The 24,930-nt window shown below is 44.3% G+C and overlaps 1 protein-coding gene across 1 annotated transcript in view; it reads left to right on the forward strand.

The window, feature by feature from the left end:
• The first annotated feature begins 11,477 nt into the window (after positions 1-11,477).
• The window catches only part of LOC139405532 (integrin alpha-V-like), a 75,792-nt gene continuing 62,339 nt past the window's right edge, over positions 11,478-24,930 (forward strand). The window contains exons 1-7 of the mRNA XM_071147943.1: positions 11,478-12,003; positions 12,243-12,373; positions 17,531-17,622; positions 17,842-17,956; positions 18,668-18,729; positions 19,971-20,016; positions 23,291-23,413. Coding sequence (XP_071004044.1) covers positions 11,840-12,003; positions 12,243-12,373; positions 17,531-17,622; positions 17,842-17,956; positions 18,668-18,729; positions 19,971-20,016; positions 23,291-23,413 — 733 coding nt within the window. The 5' untranslated portion in view covers positions 11,478-11,839. The remainder of the gene's footprint in view (positions 12,004-12,242; positions 12,374-17,530; positions 17,623-17,841; positions 17,957-18,667; positions 18,730-19,970; positions 20,017-23,290; positions 23,414-24,930) is intronic.

The following is a 24,930-nucleotide window of genomic DNA, read 5'->3' on the forward strand; positions in this document are numbered from 1 at the left end:
CCCCAAGGGGGGGACACCAACCCAGACAGGAAGATCACATCAGTGACTCAACCCACTCAAGTGACACACCCCTCCTAGGGACGGTATGAAAGAGCCCTAGTAAGCCAGTGACTCAGCCCCTGTAATAGGGTTACAGGCAGAGAATCGCAGTGGAAAGAGGGGAACCGGCCAGGCAGAGACAGCAAGGGCGGTTCGTTGCTCCAGAGCCTTTCCGTTCACCTTTAGACTCCTGGGCCAGACTACACTCAATCATATGACCCACTGAAGAGATGAGTCTTCAGTAAAGACTTAAAGGTTGAGACCGAGTTTGCGTCTCTCACGTGGAGAGATTCTCACATCCAAGAATTGTGTACAGAAATGAACATTCAATAATATGGCAACAGCTGTGGTGGACATTCCTGCAGTCAGCTCCACTCTCCCTCAAAACTTCTGTGGCATTGTGTTGTGTGACAAAACTACACATTTTAGAGTGGCCTTTTATTGTCCCCAGAACGAAGTGCACCTGTGTAATGATCATGTTGCTTAATCAGCTTCTTGATATGCCACACCTGTCAGGTGGATGGATTATCTTGGCAAAGGAGAAATGCTCACGAACAGATATGTAAACAAATTTGTACAAAACATTTGTGTGTCTGGAACATTTCTGGGATCTTTTATTTCAGCTCAGCTATTTCAGAGAGGCCGGAAGGCGGGCTGCCTTCTGAGGAGATCTAATAAACCCCCACTCCCCTCAATTCTGCTTGCAAACATGCAATCTTTGGACATTAAAATGGACACGTTATTGAGAAGATTACATTTCCAACGGGACATTAAAAACTGTAACATCTTATGCTTCACGAGCCGTGGCTGAACGACGACACTATCAACATACAGCTGGCTGGTTATACGCTGTCCCGGCAGGATAGAACAGCGGCGTCTGGTAAGACAAGGGGCGGCGGACTATGTATTTTTGTAAACAACAGCTGGTGCACGATATCGAAGGAAGTCTCAAGCTATTGCTCGCCTGAGGTAGAGTTTCTCATGATAAGCTGTAGACCACACTACCTACCAAGAGAGTTTATCTGTATTCTTTGTAGCTGTTTACATACCACCTCATTCAGAGGCTGGCACTAAGATAGCATTGAATGAGCTGTATTCCGCCTCTTTATACCACTGCTACTTTAATTAACTCTACCTACATGTACATACTAACTCAACTAACCGGTGCCCCGCACACTGACTCTGTACCAGTACCACCTGTATATAGTCTCATTACTAACCGGTGCCCCGCACACTGACTCTGTACCAGTACCCCCTGTATATAGTCTCATTACTAACCGGTGCCCCCTGCACACTGACTCTGTACCAGTACCACCTGTATATAGTCTCATTACTAACCGGTGCCCCGCACACTGACTCTGTACCAGTACCCCCTGTATATAGTCTCATTACTAACCGGTGCCCCCTGCACACTGACTCTGTACCAGTACCCCCTGTATATAGTCTCATTACTAACCGGTGCCCCCTGCACATTGACTCTGTACCAGTACCCCCTGTATATAGTCTCATTACTAACCGGTGCCCCGCACACTGACTCTGTATCAGTACCCCCTGTATATAGTCTCATTACTAACCGGTGCCCCCTGCACATTGACTCTGTATCAGTACCCCCTGTATATAGCCTCCACATTGACTCTGTACCGGTACCCCCTGTATATAGCCTCCACATTGACTCTGTACCGTAATACCCTGTATATAGCCTCCACATTGACTCTGTACCGTAATACCCTGTATATAGTCTCCACATTGACTCTGTACCGTAATACCCTGTATATAGCCTCCACATTGACTCTGTACCGTAATACCCTGTATATAGCCTCCACATTGACTCTGTACCGTAATACCCTGTATATAGCCTCCACATTGACTCTGTACCGTAATACCCTGTATATAGCCTTCACATTGACTCTGTACCGTAATACCCTGTATATAGCCTCCACATTGACTCTGTACCGTAATACCCTGTATATAGCCTCCACATTGACTCTGTACCGTAACACCCTGTATATAGCCTCCACATTGACTCTGTACCGTAATACCCTATATATAGCCTCCACATTGACTCTGTACCGTAACACCCTGTATATAGCCTCCACATTGACTCTGTACCGTAATACCCTGTATATAGCCTCCACATTGACTCTGTACCGTAATACCCTGTATATAGCCTCCACATTGACTCTGTACCGTAACACCCTGTATATAGCCTCCACATTGACTCTGTACCGTAACACCCTGTATATAGCCTCCACATTGACTCTGTACCGTAAATACCCTGTATATAGCCTCCACATTGACTCTGTACCGTAACACCCTGTATATAGCCTCCACATTGACTCTGTACCGTAACACCCTGTATGTAGCCTCCACATTGACTCTGTACCGTAATACCCTGTATATAGCCTCCACATTGACTCTGTACCGTAATACCCTGTATATAGCCTCCACATTGACTCTGTACCGTAATACCCTGTATATAGCCTCCACATTGACTCTGTACCGGTACCCCCTGTATATAGCCTCCACATTGACTCTGTACCGTAACACCCTGTATATAGCCTCCACATTGACTCTGTACCGTAATACCCTGTATATAGCCTCCACATTGACTCTGTACCGTAATACCCTGTATATAGCCTCCACACCCCCCTGTATATATTGTATTTTTTTACTGCTCCTCTTTAATTACTTGTTATTGTTTATCTCTTATTCTTCTCCGTATTTTTTGAAACTGCACTGTCGGTTAGGGGCTTGTAAGTAAGCATTTCACTGTAAGGTGTTGTATTCTGTTGTATTCGGCGCATGTGACTAATTAAATTGGATTTGATTTGATTGAAGAAGCAATAAAACTGGCCTTCTTTAGACTAGATGAGTATCTGGAGTATCAGGCTCAAAAATACCAGAAACAAAGAACTTTCTTCTGAAACTCGTCAGTCTATTCTAGTTCTGAGAAATTAAGATTATTCCATGTGAGAAATTGCCAAGAAACTGAAGATCTCGTACAACGCTGTGTCCTACTCCCTTCACAGAAAAGCACAAACTGGCCCTAACCAGAATAGAAAGAGGAGTGCGAGGCCCCGGTGCACAACTGAGCAAGAGGACAAGTACATTCGAGTTTCTAGTTTGAGAAACAGACACCCCAGAAGTCCTCAAATGGCAGCTTCATGAAATAGTACCCGCAAAACACCAGTCTCAACGTCAACAGTGAAGAGGCGACTCTGGGATGCTGGCCTTCTAGGCAGAGTTCCTCTGTCCAGTCTCAGGGTTAACAGTATAGAGGTGACTCCAGGATGCTGGCCTTCTAGGCAGAGTTCCTCTGTCCAGTCTCAACGTCAACAGTGAAGAGGCGACTCTGGGATGCTGGCCTTCTAGGCAGAGTTCCTCTGTCCAGTCTCAGGGTTAACAGTATAGAGGTGACTCCGGGATACTGGCCTTCTAGGCAGAGTTCCTCTGTCCAGTGTCTGTGTTATTTTGCCCATCTTAATCTTTTCTTTTTATTGGCCAGTCTGAGATATGCCTTTTTCTTTGCAACTCTGCTTCTATATATATATATATATATATATATATATACAAAGTATACATACACACACCATTTGGGGAGCCGAAAGATAAATAATCAACTTGTTTAGAGATACAAATTGTACTCAGTTTTTTAATAAAGCAGTCAGTGAGTGATAACCCCGTGTCCTTGGGAAAAATGGTCCTTTTCTAAAAACAACATTTCATTAAATAGCCCCCTCCCCCTAGAAAAAGTGTCAACTGTAGCCACTTATTTCTCTTCATAGTTTGTTTGCCAACGCTTGACCATCATCCACCTTTATCTTTACCTTTGTATGTCAACACCATGTTTTCAGGAGAGGGGAGGGGCTATAGTTACCCCACAGGTCAGGCAGTGATTCTCAACTGGGGGGGGGTCCGGAGGATTTTAAGGGGTCTCGGGAATTGTGCAAGAATATATACAAAATAAGAATAGTATTATTTTTGAAAGGTAATCGCCGCAACTTCACTTTTATTTTTGAAAGGATACCATCGCAACACCTATCGTTGCTGACTTTATACGTGCAGCGCGTCGCAGTGACGAAATGGATATCTACGTTCGGACTCAACAGGGTTTTTCGGAATAAACACTCACTGACCAATACAAAAACGTTCTCGCCCCGCCCACACACACTGATCCAATTAAAAATGTAATTCTGCAGCAATGTTTGTTTTAAATGTGACACGTCCAATCAGATAGAGATCTTCTGACAGCTAGCTTGATTGACAGCAAACAATGCACATGAGTTCTGCAGGCATTTCACATGTGGATAGTTAGCTGTCATTTAACTCATGCAGGCTAGCTGTCAGAGTAAAATCATGAACACGTTTTTTAAAACGTGCAGCTCTCCTCTTCATTTACAGCTGCTTCCAATGTCAACAATAAGGCAATAAGGCTTTTAGCATGTACATCTTGGTGGGGGAAACAAAAATAAAAGTGGGATGCATGCCAGAAAAGCAAATACACTAAACAATACATTAATTGCACTATAACGGTGCCAAGCGGTGCCCACAAACTGTTAGGTCCTACATAAAGCTGTCCCAACAGCAGTCCCAACACCTTACCACTGCTACACCTGGCTATCAGCAGAGTCCCAACACCTTACCACTGCTACACCTGGCTATCAGCAGAGTCCCAACACCTTACCACTGCTACACCTGGCTATCAGCGGAGTCTTGTCTGGCAGCGAAACAGTTCATTTAGCCTCATTTACTGCCTTTTTAAAAAACATAGCTGATATGGCTGACCTACTTAAACAAATGTGGTTTCTACTGACAATTGAGATGTACATGTAACTATAGCATAAGGGGACGACAAGCAGATAAGAGACAATCCGTCATTTTGATTAAGACAACTGACACGGACGAAGCATCGTTACCCATCGCGTCACAAAAGCAGCGGCCCTTGCAGAGCGACGACGGAAGTAGTCAATATAACTATTTGTTAAGCACCTTTTGAAATGTACAGCGACAAAATTCAGAACATGGGCCGTTCTTACAGTGTACACCAAGTCAGAACAGTAGGATAAACAAAGGGGGCATATAAAGCAGACAATGAAAGCTCTTACACTATTCAATGATGACATTTCTCTAAAACAGGTTATAGGCTACGTGTTCACCACCAAGTTAGAACAGTAGGCGGAATTAAGAGGTGGAAATAGACCAAATGATTAGGGGGAGGGACATTGAACGCTGTTTGGGTCTTTGCGTGTCAAAAAAGACGTCAAATAACACAATTCTTATAATAGAATGTTGTGTGTGCAGAAAGAAAGCACAGAGGGCTACGTGGAACCACAGAAAGCACTGAGAAAGACTGAAATACCTGCATTTTGGAGCTGCCTTCATTAAGAAAACAAAAGGAAAGACCATGTTTGTATGTAGCTTTGTTAACTCAATGATATATATATATTTTTTTTATTTTACATTGTTTGCAAACTGATACATGACACTTACAGTGGCTTGCGAAAGTATTCACGCCCCTTGGCATTTTTCCTATTTTGTTGCCTTACAACCTGGAATTAAAATTGATTTTTTTAGGGGTTGTATCATTTGATTATACAACATGCCTACAATTTTTGAAGATGCAAAATATTTATTGTGAAACAAACAAGACATTAGACAAAAAAATTAAAACCTGAGCATGCATAACTATTCACCCCACCCCCCAAGGTCAATACTTTGTAGAGCCACCTTTTGCAGCAATTACAGTCTGCAAGTCTCTTGGGGTATGTCTCTATAAACTTGGCACATCTAGCCACCGGGATTTTTTCCCATTCTTCAAGCCAAAACTGCTCCAGCTCGTGCAAGTTGGATAGGTTCCACTGGTGTACAGCAATCTTTAAGTCATACCACAGATTCTCAATTAGATTGAGGTCTGGGCTTTGATTAGGCCATTCCAAGACATTTAAATGTTTCCCCTTAAACCACTCAAGTGTTGCTTTAGCAGTATGCTTAGGGTCATTGTCCCGCTGGAAGGTGAACCTCCGTCCCAGTCTCAAATCTCTGGAAGACAAACCAGTTTCCCTCAAGAATTCCCTGTATTTAGCGCCATCCATCATTCCTTCAATTCTGACCAGTTTCCCATTCCCTGCCGATGAAAAACATTCCCACAACATGATGCTGCCACCACCATGCTTCACTGTGGGGATGGTGTTCTCGGTGTGACGCGAGGTGTTGGGTTTGCGACAGACATAGCATTTTCCTTGATGGCCAAAAAGCTCAAAGTCTCATCTGACCAGAGTACCTTTATCCATATGTTTGGGGAGTCTCCCACGTTCTTTTTGGCGATCATCAAATGTGTTTGATTCTTTTTTTCTTTAAGAAATTGCTTTTTTTTTCTGGACACTCTTCCATAAAGCCCAGCTCTGTGGAGTGTACGGCATAAAGTGGTCCTATGGACAAATGCTCCAGCTTTGCTGCTCCTTCAGGGTTATCTTTGGTCTCTTTGTTGCCTCTCTGATTAATGCCCTCCTTGCCTGGTCTGTGAGTTTTGGTGGGCGGCCCTCTCTTGGCAGGTTTGTTGTGGTGCCATATTCTTTCCATCTTCTAATAATGGATTTAATGGTGCTCCGTATGATGTTCAAAGTTTCAGATATTTTTTCATAACCCAACCCTGATTTGTACTTCTCCACAACTTTGTCCATGACCTGTTTGGAGAGCTCCTTGGTCTTCATAGTGTCGCTTGCTTGGTGGTGCCCCTTTCCTAGTGGTGTTGCAGACTCTGGGGCCTTTCAGAACAGGTGTAGCTATACTGAGATCATGTAAGACTTAGATTGCACACAGGTGGACTTTATTTAACTAATTATGTGACTTCTGAAGGTAATTAGTTGCACCAGATCTTATTTAGGGGCTTCATAGCAGAGGGGGTGAATACATATGCACGCACCACTTTTCCGTTTTTAAATCAACATTTGCTTTCAATTTCAATTCACCAATTTGTACTATTTTGTGTTTGTCCATTATATGAAATCCCCCCAAAAATCAATTTCTATTACAGGTTGTAATGCAACAAAATAGGAAAAACGCCAAGGGGGATGAATACTTTTGAAAGGCACTGTATTAATGCCAAAATAACATGCAAATTAGGTAAGTCCCCCAAAAATGATATATTATAATTGTTTTATTATTTCTTTATTTTAAATGTTTTGCTAAAAATGTGGGTCTCAAAACAGGTGCTCTGCCCCACTTGTCCTGATTGATGGGTCGCCACTGCAACCCGGTCCCTGTCAAGAAGAGAAAATACCACCACGACTTCATCAAAGATGGTTTTACATATGTAGAAGACAGGCAGGGTGAGTGGAGACGTCCTATGAGCAACGAGCTGTTAGCTAATGAGAACAGGAAAACCCTACAAAATGAAAAGACATCTGGACACCAAGCATCCAAGCCATGAAGATAATGAAGCCAAGATTCATTGTAGAACGCGCGTTACAAGAAAAGGCACTTTGCGCATCATACGTTGTGGCCCAGCGCATTGTTAAGTGCAAAAAAAGCCCAAACCAGCTCAGAGGATCTCAATCTCTCTGCGGCGAATGACATGTCAGTCACCCACAAACGTAATAAAACCATACCCTTTCCGATGACACCACGAGGAGGAGAATCCAGGACATGTCTGAGGACATGAAGCGCCAGACATCAGAGCGCATTAGTGCAAACGGCCATGATGCACTGCATCTTGATGAATCCACAGATGTGGCTAACCATGCCATTCTAATGGTTTATGTCAGACACGTCTGGGATAATAAATAACTTCGAGGAGTAGTTCCTTTTTAGTGCTGATTTGCCCACCACCACTACCACTGCAGAGGCTGTCTTTAACACAGTGGATATGTACCTGGGCTCTGTGGGACTGTCTTTAACACAGTGGATCTGTACCTGGGCTCCGTGGGACTGGCCAGGGGCTGTCTTTAACACAGTGGATGTGTACCTGGGCTCCGTGGGACTGGTCAGGGGCTGTCTTTAACACAATGGCTATGTACCTGGGCTCCGTGGGACTGGTCAGGGGCTGTCTTTAACACAATGGCTATGTACCTGGGCTCCGTGGGACTGGCCAGGGGCTGTCTTTAACACAGTGGATGTGTACCTGGGCTCCGTGGGACTGGCCAGGGGCTGTCTTTAACACAGTGGATGTGTACCTGGGCTCCGTGGGACTGGCCAGGGGCTGTCTTTAACACAGTGGATGTGTACCTGGGCTCCGTGGGACTGGCCTGTGATGGGTGTGTCGGTGTGACCACTGATGGGGAAGCTGCCATGACTGGAAAGCAAAGTAGTAAAGTGGAGAAAGCACAGAGGGCTACGTGGAACCACAGTTTCCTTCACATGGAGGCATTGGCAGCGAAGGACATGGTGCCTGAGCTTCACGCCACTCCAGAATGTGATCAAGTGTGTCAACTATATAAAAAAAAGAGTTCCACGAAAAGCAGGTGTTTCCAGGTCTTCTGAAGTGATTTGGGAAGCGAGCATCAGCAGGTGTTTCCAGGTCTTCTGAAGCTATATGGGAAGCGAGCATCAGCAGGTGTTTCCAGGCCTTCTGACGTGATATGGGAAGCGAGCATCAGCAGGTGTTTCCAGGTCTTCTGAAGTGATTTGGGAAGCGAGCATCAGCAGGTGTTTCCAGGTCTTCTGCAGTGATATGGGAAGCGAGCATCAGCAGGTGTTTCCAGGTCTTCTGAAGTGATTTGGGAAGCGAGCATCAGCAGGTTTTTCCAGGTCTTCTGCAGTGATATGGGAAGCGAGCATCAGCAGGTGTTTTCAGGTCTTCTGAAGTGATTTGGGAAGCGAGCATCAGCAGGTGTTTCCAGGTCTTCTGCAGTGATATGGGAAGCGAGCATCAGCAGGTGTTTCCAGGTCTTCTGAAGTGATATGGGAAGCGAGCATCAGCAGGTGTTTCCAGGTCTTCTGAAGCTATATGGGAAGCGAGCATCAGCAGGTGTTTCCAGGTCTTCTGACGTGATATGGGAAGCGAGCATCAGCAGGTGTTTCCAGGTCTTCTGAAGCTATATGGGAAGCGCAGCTCAGAGTAAATATTTATTGCATTTTCCTTTTCCAAATGGGTGGTAATTTAGAATGCATAAGATACTGTATTTACAATAGCACAGCTTCTTCCCCTTGTTCCTCAGTCTTCCTGCTCTTTCACTCAAACCCAGCCCCTTTTCTTTTGTGTAACAAGCTGTCATATCTGTTCCGCACGCTAGGGACGTTTTCCTTTAGGACGTCATTTGTAATCAAGTTATGATTAATTATGTGTATATGTAATTCTCTGTGATTAGTTAGGTATTTAGTAAATAAATAATTAAACCAAATGTTGTATTGCTGATTCAACTTGTTAGCCAGGGTTCGTGAAGATAACCAAGAATTTAAAACTTTCAGATGAGACTGAATTAAGGTGACGATTAATATTGACTGCTATTGATGTCAAATATTACTAGGTCTTTAAGAGTTTATTCAGAAGATAACAGCTCTATAAATATTATTTAGTGGTGCCCCGACTCTCTAGTTAATTACAATTACATGATTAGCTCAATCAGGTAATGTTAATTACGGATAAATTATTTTATAGAATAGCATGTCATATCACTTAATCCGGCATAGCCAAAGACAGGACAGCAGTTAACCCACTGTTCCCCGGCAGGCCGTCATTGTAAATAAGAATTTGTTCTTTACTGACTTGCCTACGTAAATAAAAGTTAAATAAATAAAAAACTCCCACTGTGATAAAATACCTTTGTGATTGAACTTACATTAACTACATTACTTTAGTTGGCTGCTGTTAGCAAAACTTGAATGCAATATAACCTATTCTGTTGTTTGTGTGTGGTATTTATTAATTGTTCACTTAATAGCTATCCTCAAGGAGGCAGGATAAACTTTATCCCTCATGCTGGCTCTGACCAAACCTTACCCCTCACTATAGCTGCTCTTCTCCACATGGCCAGACTTCTAGCGGTCTTCTCCCCTTTTAATGCTCTTATGCAGCGTCCTTCAAAAAATGCCCTAAGGTCTGAAAGGCACTAAAGTCGACATATTGTACAAACAATGATTAAGGCTCAGTTAAATAACATGCTGTTTTGATCTACCTCCTAACTAGCTAGCTAAGGGGACATAAGAAGTTCATGGGTTGGACACTGCTGGTCTCTGATCGCGCTGCTGAACGGTATCTGACAGTGTCGGTAGAGATGACATACAAGGAATTTGTAGTTTTACTGAGGACTTCTCTGTTGCTAATTAGCATTTTTATATTGTTGAGAAAATTGAGGCGAATATATTGATATCCGTATCAAAACATCACGTAAGCCTACACGAGACACACACCTTATATAAAGTAGACCTAAAAATCACAGACGCAAAAATGAACGGTGAAAAAAAGATTGGAACCATTATCGGGTTTTACCGCTGGGTTTGACGGTTATTATAACGCGTCCACTGTAAGGGATTATTAGCGTCACGGTAGCAGCTTTAACACTTCCGGCTTTAGAAAATAAAAGTTCACGGCAAAACGCTGTGTGTATGATATAAAATACATTTTGACTTGCAGCTTTGCATCATGTAAACAAATTAAAATTAAACTAAAAATAATGACTACTTTATACAAGATAATGAATATTATAAGGTGGAGGACATTGAGAAATGGCGGAAGTTTAAGTATACAATGACAATTAAAAAACTATATATTATTTTAATTGTATGATTTCTTTGTTAATTTACTGGTGCTATTTTGTTCAAGGATGCAATTTTAAAATGTAATTTTTAAGAAAAGTCTTACTGTATTTTTGTTGTATTGCTCAAACAAATTGCACTGTACAGGAAAAATGATTGTTTGTGTGTCCATAAAACCAGGGTACAGTCTACTAACTAGTCCCTATTATACAAAAAAAGGTGAGTTTGAACAAAAAACAAGCTCATAGCAAGTAAAACACCTTAAAATGGAGGCACTGGACACTATTAGCCAATATGTCATTTATAGGTCTATAGTGTATTGCATTGGGACCAATGGACTAGGTGGAGTAGAAAGTGTTTCTGGGCGTATAGGTCTCAGTTACCCATGACATAACACCATATATAAATAGATTCTACAGATCATAGTGAGTAATCGCAACTGACTCCACTTTTACTTTGGCACCTAGAATAATAGTTGTCTTTCTATAAACCAATGTGTATTTCATAGACGTTGTATTGAATTGGGGGGCATTTATTTGTCCTGGCTTGGAACATGTTTTAAAACCCACATTTAATGCAAATGTCACTTAAATATGAACAAATATGAACCATTGTTAATGTTTAGACAATTATTTTTCATATATCGTGAATATAAATACATGGTAATAACACTTTTCTACTAATATGTGGGGGACTTTTATTTAGAACATTTCTGAAATTCCCTTGACCCGGAAGCATATATATATATATTTAAGTGCTGCTGTAACACAACACAACGCGGGGGCTGTCGAGGTTGTATTTTTTTTTGTTTTACGTTGTACAGGGATTTGTGACGTTGAATCGCATGAACTGTACGATTGATGATACGAGTTGTTTCGAATTGGACTCTTTTCCTGGTAATGCTGGTGAAGCAGTGAAACTGTTTAGCGGAGTGGTTTTACTGAACTGGCGCCGGATAGATGGAAATGGAGTGTGGGATCTCGGTGTATCATCATTAGAACGACTACAAGAAAGAAAGGAGAACTCGTTGCAGTTGAGCTCTTATCGCCAACACTAAAACACGCCACACACCCCGTGTTTAATAAGGCTTGAATCTTTAGCAGTCAGGATGGAAAGACGTCGCAATCTTGGTTTATCTTTGGCTTTGATCCTGTCTTATTTACAGTGGACAACCTCGTTCAATCTGGATATTGACAAGCCCTATGTATTCTCTGGACCTAAAGGAAGTTATTTTGGATTTTCTGTGGATTTTTTCCAGCCAAATAATAAGCAGTAAGATTGAGTTATATAATAAAATTTTTGTATTGCCTTTTGCCATAGGGGCTATTAGCCTTATTTGAACTATGATGAGAGAAAGTAGAATTATACTATTGTTAATGTGACTCAACAGAAATAAATATAATATGTATTCTATTCGTCATGTGACATAGCTTTGTTTTGCGACCCTAATAGCTAGGTGCGGTGCCATGTTTTCACGAATTTAGACTTAAGCCCGTTTTTCTCTTCTTCAGGTCAAACATTCTTATAGGAGCTCCCAGAGCCAACACCTCCTCAGCTTCCACAGTGGTGGAGCGAGGGGCAGTCTATACCTGCCCGTGGCAGAAGAGTAGTGACTGTACCCAAGTACAGTTTGACAATACTGGTGAGTAGAGTATGTCAGGTACAAAAACAAGCATCTCATTGATTTGACCCCTTTTTCTCGACTTCTACACGGTGATGAACAGGAAGGGGCCACGATAGATTGTTTATTTCAGTCAAGGGTCATGTCCACATTAAAAAAACCTGGTTGAACCATACGTATGTTAAATGTGACCTTTTTTATGAGGTACGTTTTAAGTGTTTTTAGGATGTAAGACGGAGCAAAGGCAGATGTTCACTCTTCTAGGAAGCTTATATTGGAGATAGGCAGACATGCTCAGTGTTAAGCTTAAGAGTTACACAGACGGACGGACAGGCAGACAGACAGGCAGGCAGGCAGACAGACAGACAGACGCAAGCAGACAGGTGGAGACACAGACAGGCAGAGACACAGACAGACAGGCAGAGACACAGACAGACAGGCAGAGACACAGACAGGCAGGCAGAGACACAGACAGACAGGCAGAGACACAGACAGACAGGCAGAGACACAGACAGACAGGCAGAGACACAGACAGACAGGCAGAGACACAGACAGACAGGCAGAGACACAGACAGTCAGACAGTTATGTTGATTTATTTTCCCTTTTCTTTAACTATTTGCACGTCATTACAACACTGTATATAGACATGGGAAAGCACTCTATTCTTTTGGAACTTTTGTGAGTGTAATGTTTACTGTTCATTTTGTATTGTTTATTTCACTTCTGTTTATCCATTTCAGTTGATTTGGCAACGTCATCATGTTTCCCATGCCAATAAAGCCCCTTGTGTTGAGAGAGAGGGGGGGGGGGGGGGGGGTCAGATCCAGAGAGAGAGATTGAGGGGGGAGGAGAGTCCCAGTACCTTTAAAGGACTGTCTGCTCTACTTTATAACAGGGGGCATATGAGTCAGTAACTTGTTATTTCTTGAAGCATCCATTGTAGACAGACGTGGCTCATACTAATATTTACACTAAAGCACATCTTATGGGTTTGTCCCAGCACAAACTAACACAATGCAAAACCAAGCCCCATGAATTACACACATTAAGCTATTTAGGAGAACATTGGCTTGTAATTTCAGTTTATCCTGTGCAATTTACACCACTCTTTATCAGTGCAACTTCGATCATTTGCCTTCTAGCGTTGGTTTGTTGTGTTTTATTTATTTTACCTTTATTTAACTATTGAACAGAACGCCAGATTTGTACCTTGTCAGCTCGGGGATTTGAACTTGCAACCTTCCGGTTACTAGTCCAACGCTCTAACCACTAGGCTACCCTGAGCAACTGTAGAGTAGAATAATTTTGCTCACTTACAGACTTTAACTACAGATTAAATTACTTCCTTATTCCCGTGACTAAGCCCACTGTAGTCTAGTCTAGACTATTGGAAAGTGAATATTTCCAAGTCTGAACTAAACTCTGCACCTGACACTTCGGAAACAACTCCAAAGTTGGAAGAAATGCTAAATATGTTTTCCATGCCATGGTTTAGCCAATGTCCCTTTGCTGACATGTTTATGATGGTTTGCCAGTCAGTGCCTGAGGGGCCTCCTGGTCTTATTGTGATGCTGTAAGTGTCGACATGGTTACAATGGGAGCCTTTGTGATGACTGAGAGGTGAGGGGAGGCTGCCTCAGCCATTGGTTTAGATTAGTGTTAGTGTCCAAGCAGCCTAGGGTCGGGGGGGGGGGGTACTGTAATTAGTGTGTGTTCAGGGGGGTTGTATCCCGCTTAGCCATTACCAAAGTATATATATTTTTTTACCTTTATTTAACTAGGCAAGTCAGTTAAGAACAAATTCTTATTTACAATGACGGCCTAGGAACAGTGGGTTAACTGCCTTGTTCAGGGACACAAAACGACAAATTTGTACCTTGTCAGCTCGTGGATTTGAACTTGCAACCTTCCACTTACTAGTCCAACACTCTAATCACTAGGCTACGTTACCACCTCTACACTCTAACCACTAGGCTACCTGCCACCCCTACACTCTAACCACTAGGCTACCTGCCACCCCTACACTCTAACCACTAGGCTACCTGCCACCCTTACACTCTAACCACTAGGCTACCTGCCTCCTCTACACTCTAACCACTAGGCTACCTGCCACCTCTACACTCTAACCACTAGGCTACCTGCCACCTCTACACTCTAACCACTAGGCTACCTGCCACCCCTACACTCTAACCACTAGGCTACCTGCCACCCCTACACTCTAACCACTAGGCTACCTGCCACCCCTACACTCTAACCACTAGGCTACCTGCCACCCCTACACTCTAACCACTAGGCTACCCTGCCGCCTCTACACTCTAACCACTAGGCTACCTGCCACCCCTACACTCTAACCACTAGGCTACCTGCCACCCCTACACTCTAACCACTAGGCTACCTGCCACCCCTACACTCTAACCACTAGGCTACCTGCCACCCCTACACTCTAACCACTAGGCTACCTGCCACCCCTACACTCTAACCACTAGGCTACCCTTGCTAACCACATGGTCTGGAAGTCTTTCTCCTGCTGACTGTTCTTCCCTGGATTGTCCCAGTCAGATGAGATATTGTTTTTTCAGCTCTGTCAGTCTACTCTTGGTGGACAGGCAAACCTTTTAATACAATTTTTTTTTTTTAAGTCACAATTAGAGACAACTAATTACTCCCATTGATTTATTGGAGAACCAATGTTTTGGGCACTGAGTCTTTCTCACAGTTAGATGTGCTAAACTGACAGATATATTTACAGCTGTCCATAGTCTTCCTCGGGGTAAGACAGGCTAAAGTGACATATATTTACAGCTGTCCAGACAGTCTCTAGATTAGAATAAGTATAAATATAGAGGACACAGGAGTGGGTGTAATGTGTGACCAGGTGCAGCCAAGGTTCTAGTCACCAGGCTAGAGGAGGGGACAGCTAACTGGTGCTCTAGTCTGGGTTAGAGCTAGACAGGACCTGGGATGTTACTCCTCTAACTGGTGCTCTAGTCTGGGTTAGAGCTAGACAGGAGCTGAGATGTTACTCCTCTAACTGGTGCTCTAGTCTGGGTTAGAGCTAGACAGGAGCTGAGATGTTACTCCTCTAACTGGTGCTCTAGTCTGGGTTAGAGCTAGACAGGAGCTGAGATGTTACTCCTCTAACTGTTGCTCTAGTCTGGGTTAGAGCTAGACAGGAGCTGAGATGTTACTCCTCTAACTGGTGCTCTAGTCTGGGTTAGAGCTAGACAGGAGCTGAGATGTTACTCCTCTAACTGGTGCTCTAGTCTTGGGTTAGAGCTAGACAGGAGCTGAGATGTTACTCCTCTAACTGGTGCTCTAGTCTGGGTTAGAGCTAGACAGGAGCTGAGATGTTACTCCTCTAACTGGTGCTCTAGTCTGGGTTAGAGCTAGCTGTTGTTCCTATGAGTTTTGCTGTAGTCATGGTTCGACAGGAACAGAGCTCTGTGGTATGTTTTCACGGAAGGGTAGTGAGTATCCTCCCACGTGTGTCAGAGATGCAACTTTCTCCCTGTGTCTGCACAGAGCTACACACAATAGAACTCTCTCCCTGTGTCTGCACAGAGCTACATACAATGGAACTCTCTCCCTGTGTCTGCACAGATCTGTATACAATAGAACTCTCTCCCTGTGTCTGCACAGATCTGTATACAATAGAACTTTCTCCCTGTGTCTGCACAGAGCTACATACAATATAACTCTCTCCCTGTGTCTGCACAGAGCTACATACAATAGAACTCTCTCCCTGTGTCTGCACAGAGCTACATACAATAGAACTCTCTCCCTGTGTCTGCACAGAGCTACATACAATAGAACCTGTAGATCAATGTGCCTCACAGAGTGGAGTCTGACATCCACAACGTCACCCTGGACCGAAGATGAAGACAAATAGGAGAAATGTGGTGTGCCCTCTGTTAAATTACACATTTCCCGAGGTAGGAATATCAACAACAACAACAAAAAATTTGGCAGAAGAAATCCTCCCCCATTATGACATCTTTCAGAATTTAAATGTGTCGGGTACGATGGCCGTTTTCACCATCTAAAAGTCGTATTCCTTTTAATAACTTCCAGTGTAGTGAGAGAGACTTTATCACGGCGCTGCGTCGTGCCAGACGGGATTTCTGTCCGCTTGAACGGCAATAACTCAAGACATGAAAACATGACCCCAGGGAATAGATAGAACATCACTCAGAGATGTACAAAAAAAAACAATATACGAAACAATCTTTCCTTTTTTAAGTCTTTATGTCTACAGTAATATGTCATTTCTGCACGCTCCGCTCTGAGAATAAAGTTTTAATCAAACCTTTAGGCAATAAAGCCACTTCAACTCTGCCTCAACACACACGTGGTATTTTGATACCAGCAACGTTGCAGCTACTCTCTGCGCGGTCGGAAGAAAGCGGATGTTTCTGTTTTCTTTTAGGGATACACTATTTTCAACCTGACTTCCGTTTCCCCTGAAAAATGGAAGCGGGGTCTCCTCTCAGGTGTTTTCCTACACCTGCTTACGTAAAAGGTTACCTGTGCAGCTAACAGGATATTTAGAACAATCTTTGTAATTGTTTTGGTCCTATCTGATGTTTTTCAGGTTTGTTACAAAGATGTGATAATTTCCACATGGACACGACACACCCCATATGAAGACAATGTTGACAGAAGACCGTTGTTAATCCTAACCACAGAGTAGTCTGATAGGAAGTCTGGTGATTAAGGGACCTACAGTACAGGTCATTTATAGGTTCAGCTGTCCTCATTGAGGAACGTGTGTGAGTGTGTGTGTGTGTCACAGCTAGATCGGTATTTGCTAGACAGGGGTTGTTATAGGGTGTTGCCTGTGAGTAATTTCCTCTAGGGGAAAAATGTAGTTTGATCTCCAGGCTCTGATCAGGAGGACGATGAAAGCTGCTGCTACACTTTATCAATGATCAGGAATAACAAATATCTACCAGTCTATTTCTCTGTGGATATTCTGGGGCGTGTTCGTTAGGCACCCAAATGGAAGAAAACGGGACGACCTGGGCGGCTTGTTTTCATAACCGGTTGCAAACTGTTTTAAAACATTGTTCCCAATTTAAAATGACACCATTTGTAGAGTAGCTATTGTTAAAAGGGTGGGCGCCCCTTAAAGAGGTGGCGTTTCTTCATTTAAAACCCCACAATGATTTATCTTTCAGATGATCGTGAGAATATAGACGGAGTCCAGATGGAGTTCAAGTCCAACCAGTGGTTTGGAGCCACGGTACGGTCTGATGGTGAACACATCCTGGTGAGTGTCATGTCCTTATCTCAGAAAGGTCAGACGGTGAACATGCCGTTATCAGAACCCAATCTTGAGTGCGCTATCTAGCGAACAGTCTCATGACAGATTCCGAGAACTTTAGTCTGGATTGGATTTCCAGTTTTTAAATCGGGTATTTGTCTCTGTTACGCGGCCTTGCTGTTGTTGACTGTACTCATGAGGTGTTTGTGTGTCTCTCTCTCTCAGGCCTGTGCTCCTCTCTACCAGTGGAGCACGTTCAGCTTATCCGAGCGAGAGCCTGTTGGTACGTGTTTTCTGAAGAAAGGAGGAGAGGTGGTGGAGTATTCTCCCTGTCGATCTGGTAAGTGACGTGAAACTAGCCGAGAGAATCTCCATTGAAGAAGTGCCTTTTTTTGGGGGGTCCAGGATTAGACCTTATTTGGGTCCAGGGTTAGACTTTATTTGGGTCCAGGATTAGACTTTATTTGGGTCCAGGATTAGACCTTATTTGGGTCCAGGATTAGACCTTATTTGGGTCCAGGATTAGACTTTATTTGGGTCCAGGATTAGACCTTATTTGGGTCCAGGATTAGACTTTATTTGGGTCCAGGGTTAGACCTTATTTGGGTCCAGGGTTAGACCTTATTTGGGTCCAGGATTAGACCTTATTTGGGTCCAGGATTAGACTTTATTTGGGTCCAGGATTAGACCTTATTTGGGTCCAGGATTAGACTTTATTTGGGTCCAGGATTAGACCTTATTTGGGTCCAGGATTAGACTTTATTTGGGTCCAGGGTTAGACCTTATTTGGGTCCAGGGTTAGACCTTATTTGGGTCCAGGGTTAGACCTTATTTGGGTCCAGGATTAGACCTTATTTGGGTCCAGGATTAGACCTTATTTGGGTCCAGGGTTAGACCTTATTTGGGTCCAGGATTAGACCTTATTTGGGTCCAGGATTAGACCTTATTTGGGTCCAGGGAAGGGACCCTAATATCTTTTTAATGAATAACCCCACACGGTCTACCATTGAGAGATGATTAAATCATTCTGTGTTTGTGTTACTCTGAACAGATGGTAACTCTCCAGAGAGGCAAGGATTCTGTCAGGCTGGATTCAGTATTGACTTTGTCAAGGTGTGTACTTTACTGTGCAGTGTTCCGTGCAACAATAGATCAATTAAAACGTTAAAAACTCTTCGTTGTGTCGTGCCTATACACCACAACCCCCTCGGACCTTATTGCTGAACTATAGCATGGCTTTGTTAGAATACTGTAATGAAACAAGCAGGGAGCAGGTCTCGAACCCTCAACCTTCTAGTCCGAAGTCCGCAAAAGCATGCTCGAACGGTGGTGTCGATATCCGCGCTTATAAACCCAGGGTCCTTACGATACCTGTTTTTCTGTTTCCCTATAATGCACTGTATATCAGCACGGTATAAATTCATTGGCTATAGTTCTCACATGTTTCTTCTATGTTAGAGCTGCTTTTGAAAGCAAAAGTCGGATTGAAAACATTATTAATAGGACTGATGGTTGGGGAGGCAGCGTAGCCTAGTGGTTAGAGCGTTGGACTAGTAACCGAAAGGTTGCAAGATCAAATCCCTGAGTTGACAAGGTAAAAATCTGTCGTTCTGCCCCTGAACAGGCAGTTAACCCACTGTTCCTAGGCCGTCATTGAAAATAAGAATTTGCTCTTAACTGACTTGCCTAGTTAAATAAAGGTAAAATAAAAATGGTTTGGTTAGCTTAACTAGCAAGTCTGTTTGTTTGGTTACCAAGGTAACTACTGTCGCTGTCTAGATAACTTGCTGGCTACTTCAGTGGATGTAAAACGTGTTAAATTATAGCCATGGTATAAAAGGGATAATCAACTCGGGGCTCTATGCGTTCTCTGGAAGATAATGGGCTCTATGCGTTCTCTGGAAGATAATGCAATCTTCCACATCCTTCATTATCTTCCAGAGAACGCATAGAGCCCATTACTTATGTGTGCTTGGATTCACTTTCAGATCTTTTTGTCTTGTTTTGTTTCTCAGAATAACCTCTCTCTCTCTCTCTCTCTCTCTCTCTCTCTCTCTCTCTCTCTCTCTCTCTCTCTCTCTCTCTCTCTCTCTCTCTCTCTGTCTCTGTCTCTGTCTCTGTCTCTGTCTCTGTCTGTCTCTGTCTGTCTCTCTCTCTCTCTCTGTCTCTCTCTCTCTCTGTCTCTCTCTGTCTCTGTCTCTCTCTGTCTCTCTCTCTCTTTCTCTCTCTCTGTCTTTCTCTCTCTGTCTCTCTTTCTCTCTCTCTGTCTCTCTCTCTGTCTCTCTTTCTCTCTCTCTCTTCTCTCTCTCTCTCTCTTTTTCTTTCTTTCTTTCTTTCTCCCCCCCCCCCAACAGAACAACAGGGTGGTTGTTGGTGGCCCTGGTAGTTTCTATTGGCAAGGTAATTGATGTGTAATGAACTCTATATATGTACTGAACAGGTAAGTGATGTGTAATTCTATATATTTACTGAGTAGGTCCACTATTACAGGATATAATCAGACAGTCACATTGTGCTCTGTTTGTCTCTCCCCTGAGATGAGGCGTGCAGTGTATTTGTGGTAATGCTCTGACTGCCTAACTATAGCTGTGGTTGTCAATGCAGTGAGCAGTAGTCTGAAGTCATGCGACTGGCTTGCTGGTGAATTCTTGTAAAGAAAGTCTTGTCACTAGGAAGTGTCCGGAGGATTGTGTTATAACAATACGTTCATATGATTTGTATTGTGTTTGTTTTTTTTACTCTATTTTCATTGTTTGTTTAGAAAACGATATGTTCTGTAATATATTGTGTATTTAGCCCCCTCCCTCCTCCCTTTTTTTTTTAGAGAGAGAGAGAGAGAGGTTTTTTAGAAACCCTGTTTCTTAATGAGGGGGAGCTGAGAAGGTGCTGAGAGGGGATTATCTGATGTGGTGGCAGGGTGCCAACTCCGTCGCTGTTTCTGTGGGTTTACTGGGTGATTACCTATGAAATGGGGCTGCTCCGTAGTCACAGCTCTACAATGCTCCCTTGTTTCACTGCACCAACACCAACCCCACACCCAACAGAGTAGACCTGGGTTCCAATACTACATTTTGGAATCTTTTTCAAATACTTTTGAGCATTTGCTTTCAGAACACCTAGATTGCCAGATGGGTGGGGGGGGTTTTGCACTTTTGGGACTATTCTATTGGTTAAATTGTGCCAAGCAAACTTAATCAAGCCCAGATAATTTCTGTTCACTTTCAAATAGTATTTGAACCCAGGGCTGGCCCCAACCTCTGCAGTGGTTCTAGCGTAAATCAGGCCAATCCATGTTAGTCCCAGGCTAACAGCCGTGTCAGTTAACCAACCGCACATTGTTTTCTGCTGACTCTAGGTTGTTATTAGTTCATCGTGTTTTCTTTAGGTGTGCTGCTAGACAAATTAGCAAATACAGCCCTTTTTTTTAAAACCGACAAATATGTTTTTAACAGGACGGCTCATTGGCTGCTGCTGTGCTGGGTAGGCACTGAGTGAATTGAATGGAATAGGGAGGGGTGAAATTTGAATGGGTGCTGTGCCAGCCTAGTCTTGTCTCTGCACAATATATATTAGCTGCTGTGTGGTTACCACAGACTGGGGATTTAGCTGCTGTGTGGTTACCACAGACTGGGGATTTAGCTGCTGTGTGGTTACCACAGACTGGGGATTTAGCTGCTGTGTGGTTACCACAGACTGGGGATTTAGCTGCTGTGTGGTTACCACAGACTGGGGATTTAGCTGCTGTGTGGTTACCACAGACTGGGGATTTAGCTGCTGTGTGGTTACCACAGACTGGGGATTTAGCTGCTGTGTGGTTACCACAGACTGGGGATTTAGCTGCTGTGTGGTTACCACAGACTGGGGATTTAGCTGCTGTGTGGTTACCACAGACTGGGGATTTAGCTGCTGTGTGGTTACCACAGACTGGGGATTTAGCTGCTGTGTGGTTACCACAGACTGGGGATTTAGCTGCTGTGTGGTTACCACAGACTGGGGATTTAGCTGCTGTGTGGTTACCACAGACTGGGGATTTAGCTGCTGTGTGGTTACCACAGACTGGGGATTTAGCTGCTGTGTGGTTACCACAGACTGGGGATTTAGCTGCTGTGTGGTTACCACAGACTGGGGATTTAGCTGCTGTGTGGTTACCACAGACTGGGGATTTAGCTGCTGTGTGGTTACCACAGACTGGGGATTTAGCTGCTGTGTGGTTACCACAGACTGGGGATTTAGCTGCTGTGTGGTTACCACAGACTGGGGATTTAGCTGCTGTGTGGTTACCACAGACTGGGGATTTAGCTGCTGTGTGGTTACCACAGACTGGGGATTTAGCTGCTGTGTGGTTACCACAGACTGGGGATTTAGCTGCTGTGTGGTTACCACAGACTGGGGATTTAGCTGCTGTGTGGTTACCACAGACTGGGGATTTAGCTGCTGTGTGGTTACCACAGACTGGGGATTTAGCTGCTGTGTGGTTACCACAGACTGGGGATTTAGCTGCTGTGTGGTTACCACAGACTGGGGATTTAGCTGCTGTGTGGTTACCACAGACTGGGGATTTAGCTGCTGTGTGGTTACCACAGACTGGGGATTTAGCTGCTGTGTGGTTACCACAGACTGGGGATTTAGCTGCTGTGTGGTTACCACAGACTGGGGATTTAGCTGCTGTGTGGTTACCACAGACTGGGGATTTAGCTGCTGTGTGGTTACCACAGACTGGGGATTTAGCTGCTGTGTGGTTACCACAGACTGGGGATTTAGCTGCTGTGTGGTTACCACAGACTGGGGATTTAGCTGCTGTGTGGTTACCACAGACTGGGGATTTAGCTGCTGTGTGGTTACCACAGACTGGGGATTTAGCTGCTGTGTGGTTACCACAGACTGGGGATTTAGCTGCTGTGTGGTTACCACAGACTGGGGATTTAGCTGCTGTGTGGTTACCACAGACTGGGGATTTAGCTGCTGTGTGGTTACCACAGACTGGGGATTTAGCTGCTGTGTGGTTACCACAGACTGGGGATTTAGCTGCTGTGTGGTTACCACAGACTGGGGATTTAGCTGCTGTGTGGTTACCACAGACTGGGGATTTAGCTGCTGTGTGGTTACCACAGACTGGGGATTTAGCTGCTGTGTGGTTACCACAGACTGGGGATTTAGCTGCTGTGTGGTTACCACAGACTGGGGATTTAGCTGCTGTGTGGTTACCACAGACTGGGGATTTAGCTGCTGTGTGGTTACCACAGACTGGGGATTTAGCTGCTGTGTGGTTACCACAGACTGGGGATTTAGCTGCTGTGTGGTTACCACAGACTGGGGATTTAGCTGCTGTGTGGTTACCACAGACTGGGGATTTAGCTGCTGTGTGGTTACCACAGACTGGGGATTTAGCTGCTGTGTGGTTACCACAGACTGGGGATTTAGCTGCTGTGTGGTTACCACAGACTTTTTTTGTTGTAGTTGTGAACGATTATACACAGGAGCACTATTTCCACCTATGAGACAAGCCATTCTGGAACATCTATTCAACCTCTCGCCCCTCCCTAATCAACTGATCCCTACGAACCATTTCTGTCACCTCCTTTTGGTTTTATTAGACAGGTCGACATGAACGAGGCAGTCGATGTGTTGTCCGTGTGCGACAACAATGTTCTGCTGTATGTTTTCATTTCCACAGGTCAGCTGATCAGCGACGACATCTCTGAGATCATCGCCCGGTTCAACAACAACTACTACACTCCTTACAGTAACCAGCTGACCACCAAGTCTGCCAGCGCTCAATACGATGACAGTTATTTAGGTAATTCCTATTTTTGTCCCAAATGGCACCTGATCAAAAGTAGGGCACTATATAGGGAGTAGGGTGCCCCATGGGCTCTGGTCTATAGTAGTGCACTATATAGGGAATAGGGCTCTGGTCTATAGTAGTGCACTATATAGGGAATAGGGCTCTGGTCTATAGTAGTGCACTATATAGGGAATAGGGCTCTGGTCTAAAGTAGTGCCCTATATAGGGAATAGGGCTCTGGTCTAAAGTAGTGCCCTATATAGGGAATAGGGCTCTGGTCTATAGTAGTGCCCTATATAGGGAATAGGGCTCTGGTCTAAAGTAGTGCCCTATATAGGGAATAGGGCTCTGGTCTATAGTAGTGCACTATATAGGGAATAGGGCTCTGGTCTATAGTAGTGCACTATATAGGGAATAGGGCTCTGGTCAAATCAAATCAAATTTATTTATATAGCCCTCCGTACATCAGCTGATATCTCAAAGTGCTGTACAGAAACCCAGCCTAAAACCCCAAACAGCAAGCAATGCAGGTGTAGAAGCACGGTGGCTAGGAAAAACTCCCTAGAAAGGCCAAAACCTAGGAAGAAACCTAGAGAGGAACCAGGCTATGTGGGGTGGCCAGTCCTCTTCTGGCTGTGCCGGGTGGAGATTATAACAGAACATGGTCAAGATGTTCAAATGTTCATAAATGACCAGCATGGTCGAATAATAATAAGGCAGAACAGTTGAAAGAAACTGGAGCAGCAGCACGGCCAGGTGGACTGGTGACAGCAAGGAGTCATCATGTCAGGTAGTCCTGGGGCATGGTCCTAGGGCTCAGGTCCTCCGAGAGAGAGCAAGAGAGAATTAGAGAACGCACACTTAGATTCACACAGGACACCGAATAGGACAGGAGAAGTACTCCAGATATAACAAACTGACCCTAGCCCCCCGACACATAAACTACTGCAGCATAAATACTGGAGGCTGAGACAGGAGGGGTCAGGAGACACTGTGGCCCCATCCGAGGACACCCCCGGACAGGGCCAAACAGGAAGGATATGACCCCACCCACTTTGCCAAAGCACAGCCCCCACACCACTAGAGGGATATCTTCAACCACCAACTTACCATCCTGAGACAAGGCTGAGTATAGCCCACAAAGACCTCCGCCACGGCACAACCCAAGGGGGGGGGGGGGGCGCCAACCCAGACAGGATGACCACATCAGTGACTCAACCCACTCAGGTGACGCACCCCCTCCAGGGACGGCATGAGAGAGCCCCAGTAAGCCAGTGACTCAGCCCCTGTAATAGGGTTAGAGGCAGAGAATCCCAGTGGAAAGAGGGGAACCGGCCAGGCAGAGACAGCAAGGGCGGTTCGTTGCTCCAGAGCCTTTCCGTTCACCCTCCCACTCCTGGGCCAGACTACACTCAATCATATGACCCACTGAAGAGATGAGTCTTCAGTAGAGACTTAAAGGTTGAGACCGAGTTTGCGTCTCTGACATGGGTAGGCAGACAGTTCCATAAAAATGGAGCTCTATAGGA

The sequence above is a fragment of the Oncorhynchus clarkii genome, chromosome 3, assembly GCF_045791955.1.
Source record: "Oncorhynchus clarkii lewisi isolate Uvic-CL-2024 chromosome 3, UVic_Ocla_1.0, whole genome shotgun sequence".
Classification (NCBI taxonomy): Eukaryota; Metazoa; Chordata; class Actinopteri; order Salmoniformes; family Salmonidae; genus Oncorhynchus; species Oncorhynchus clarkii.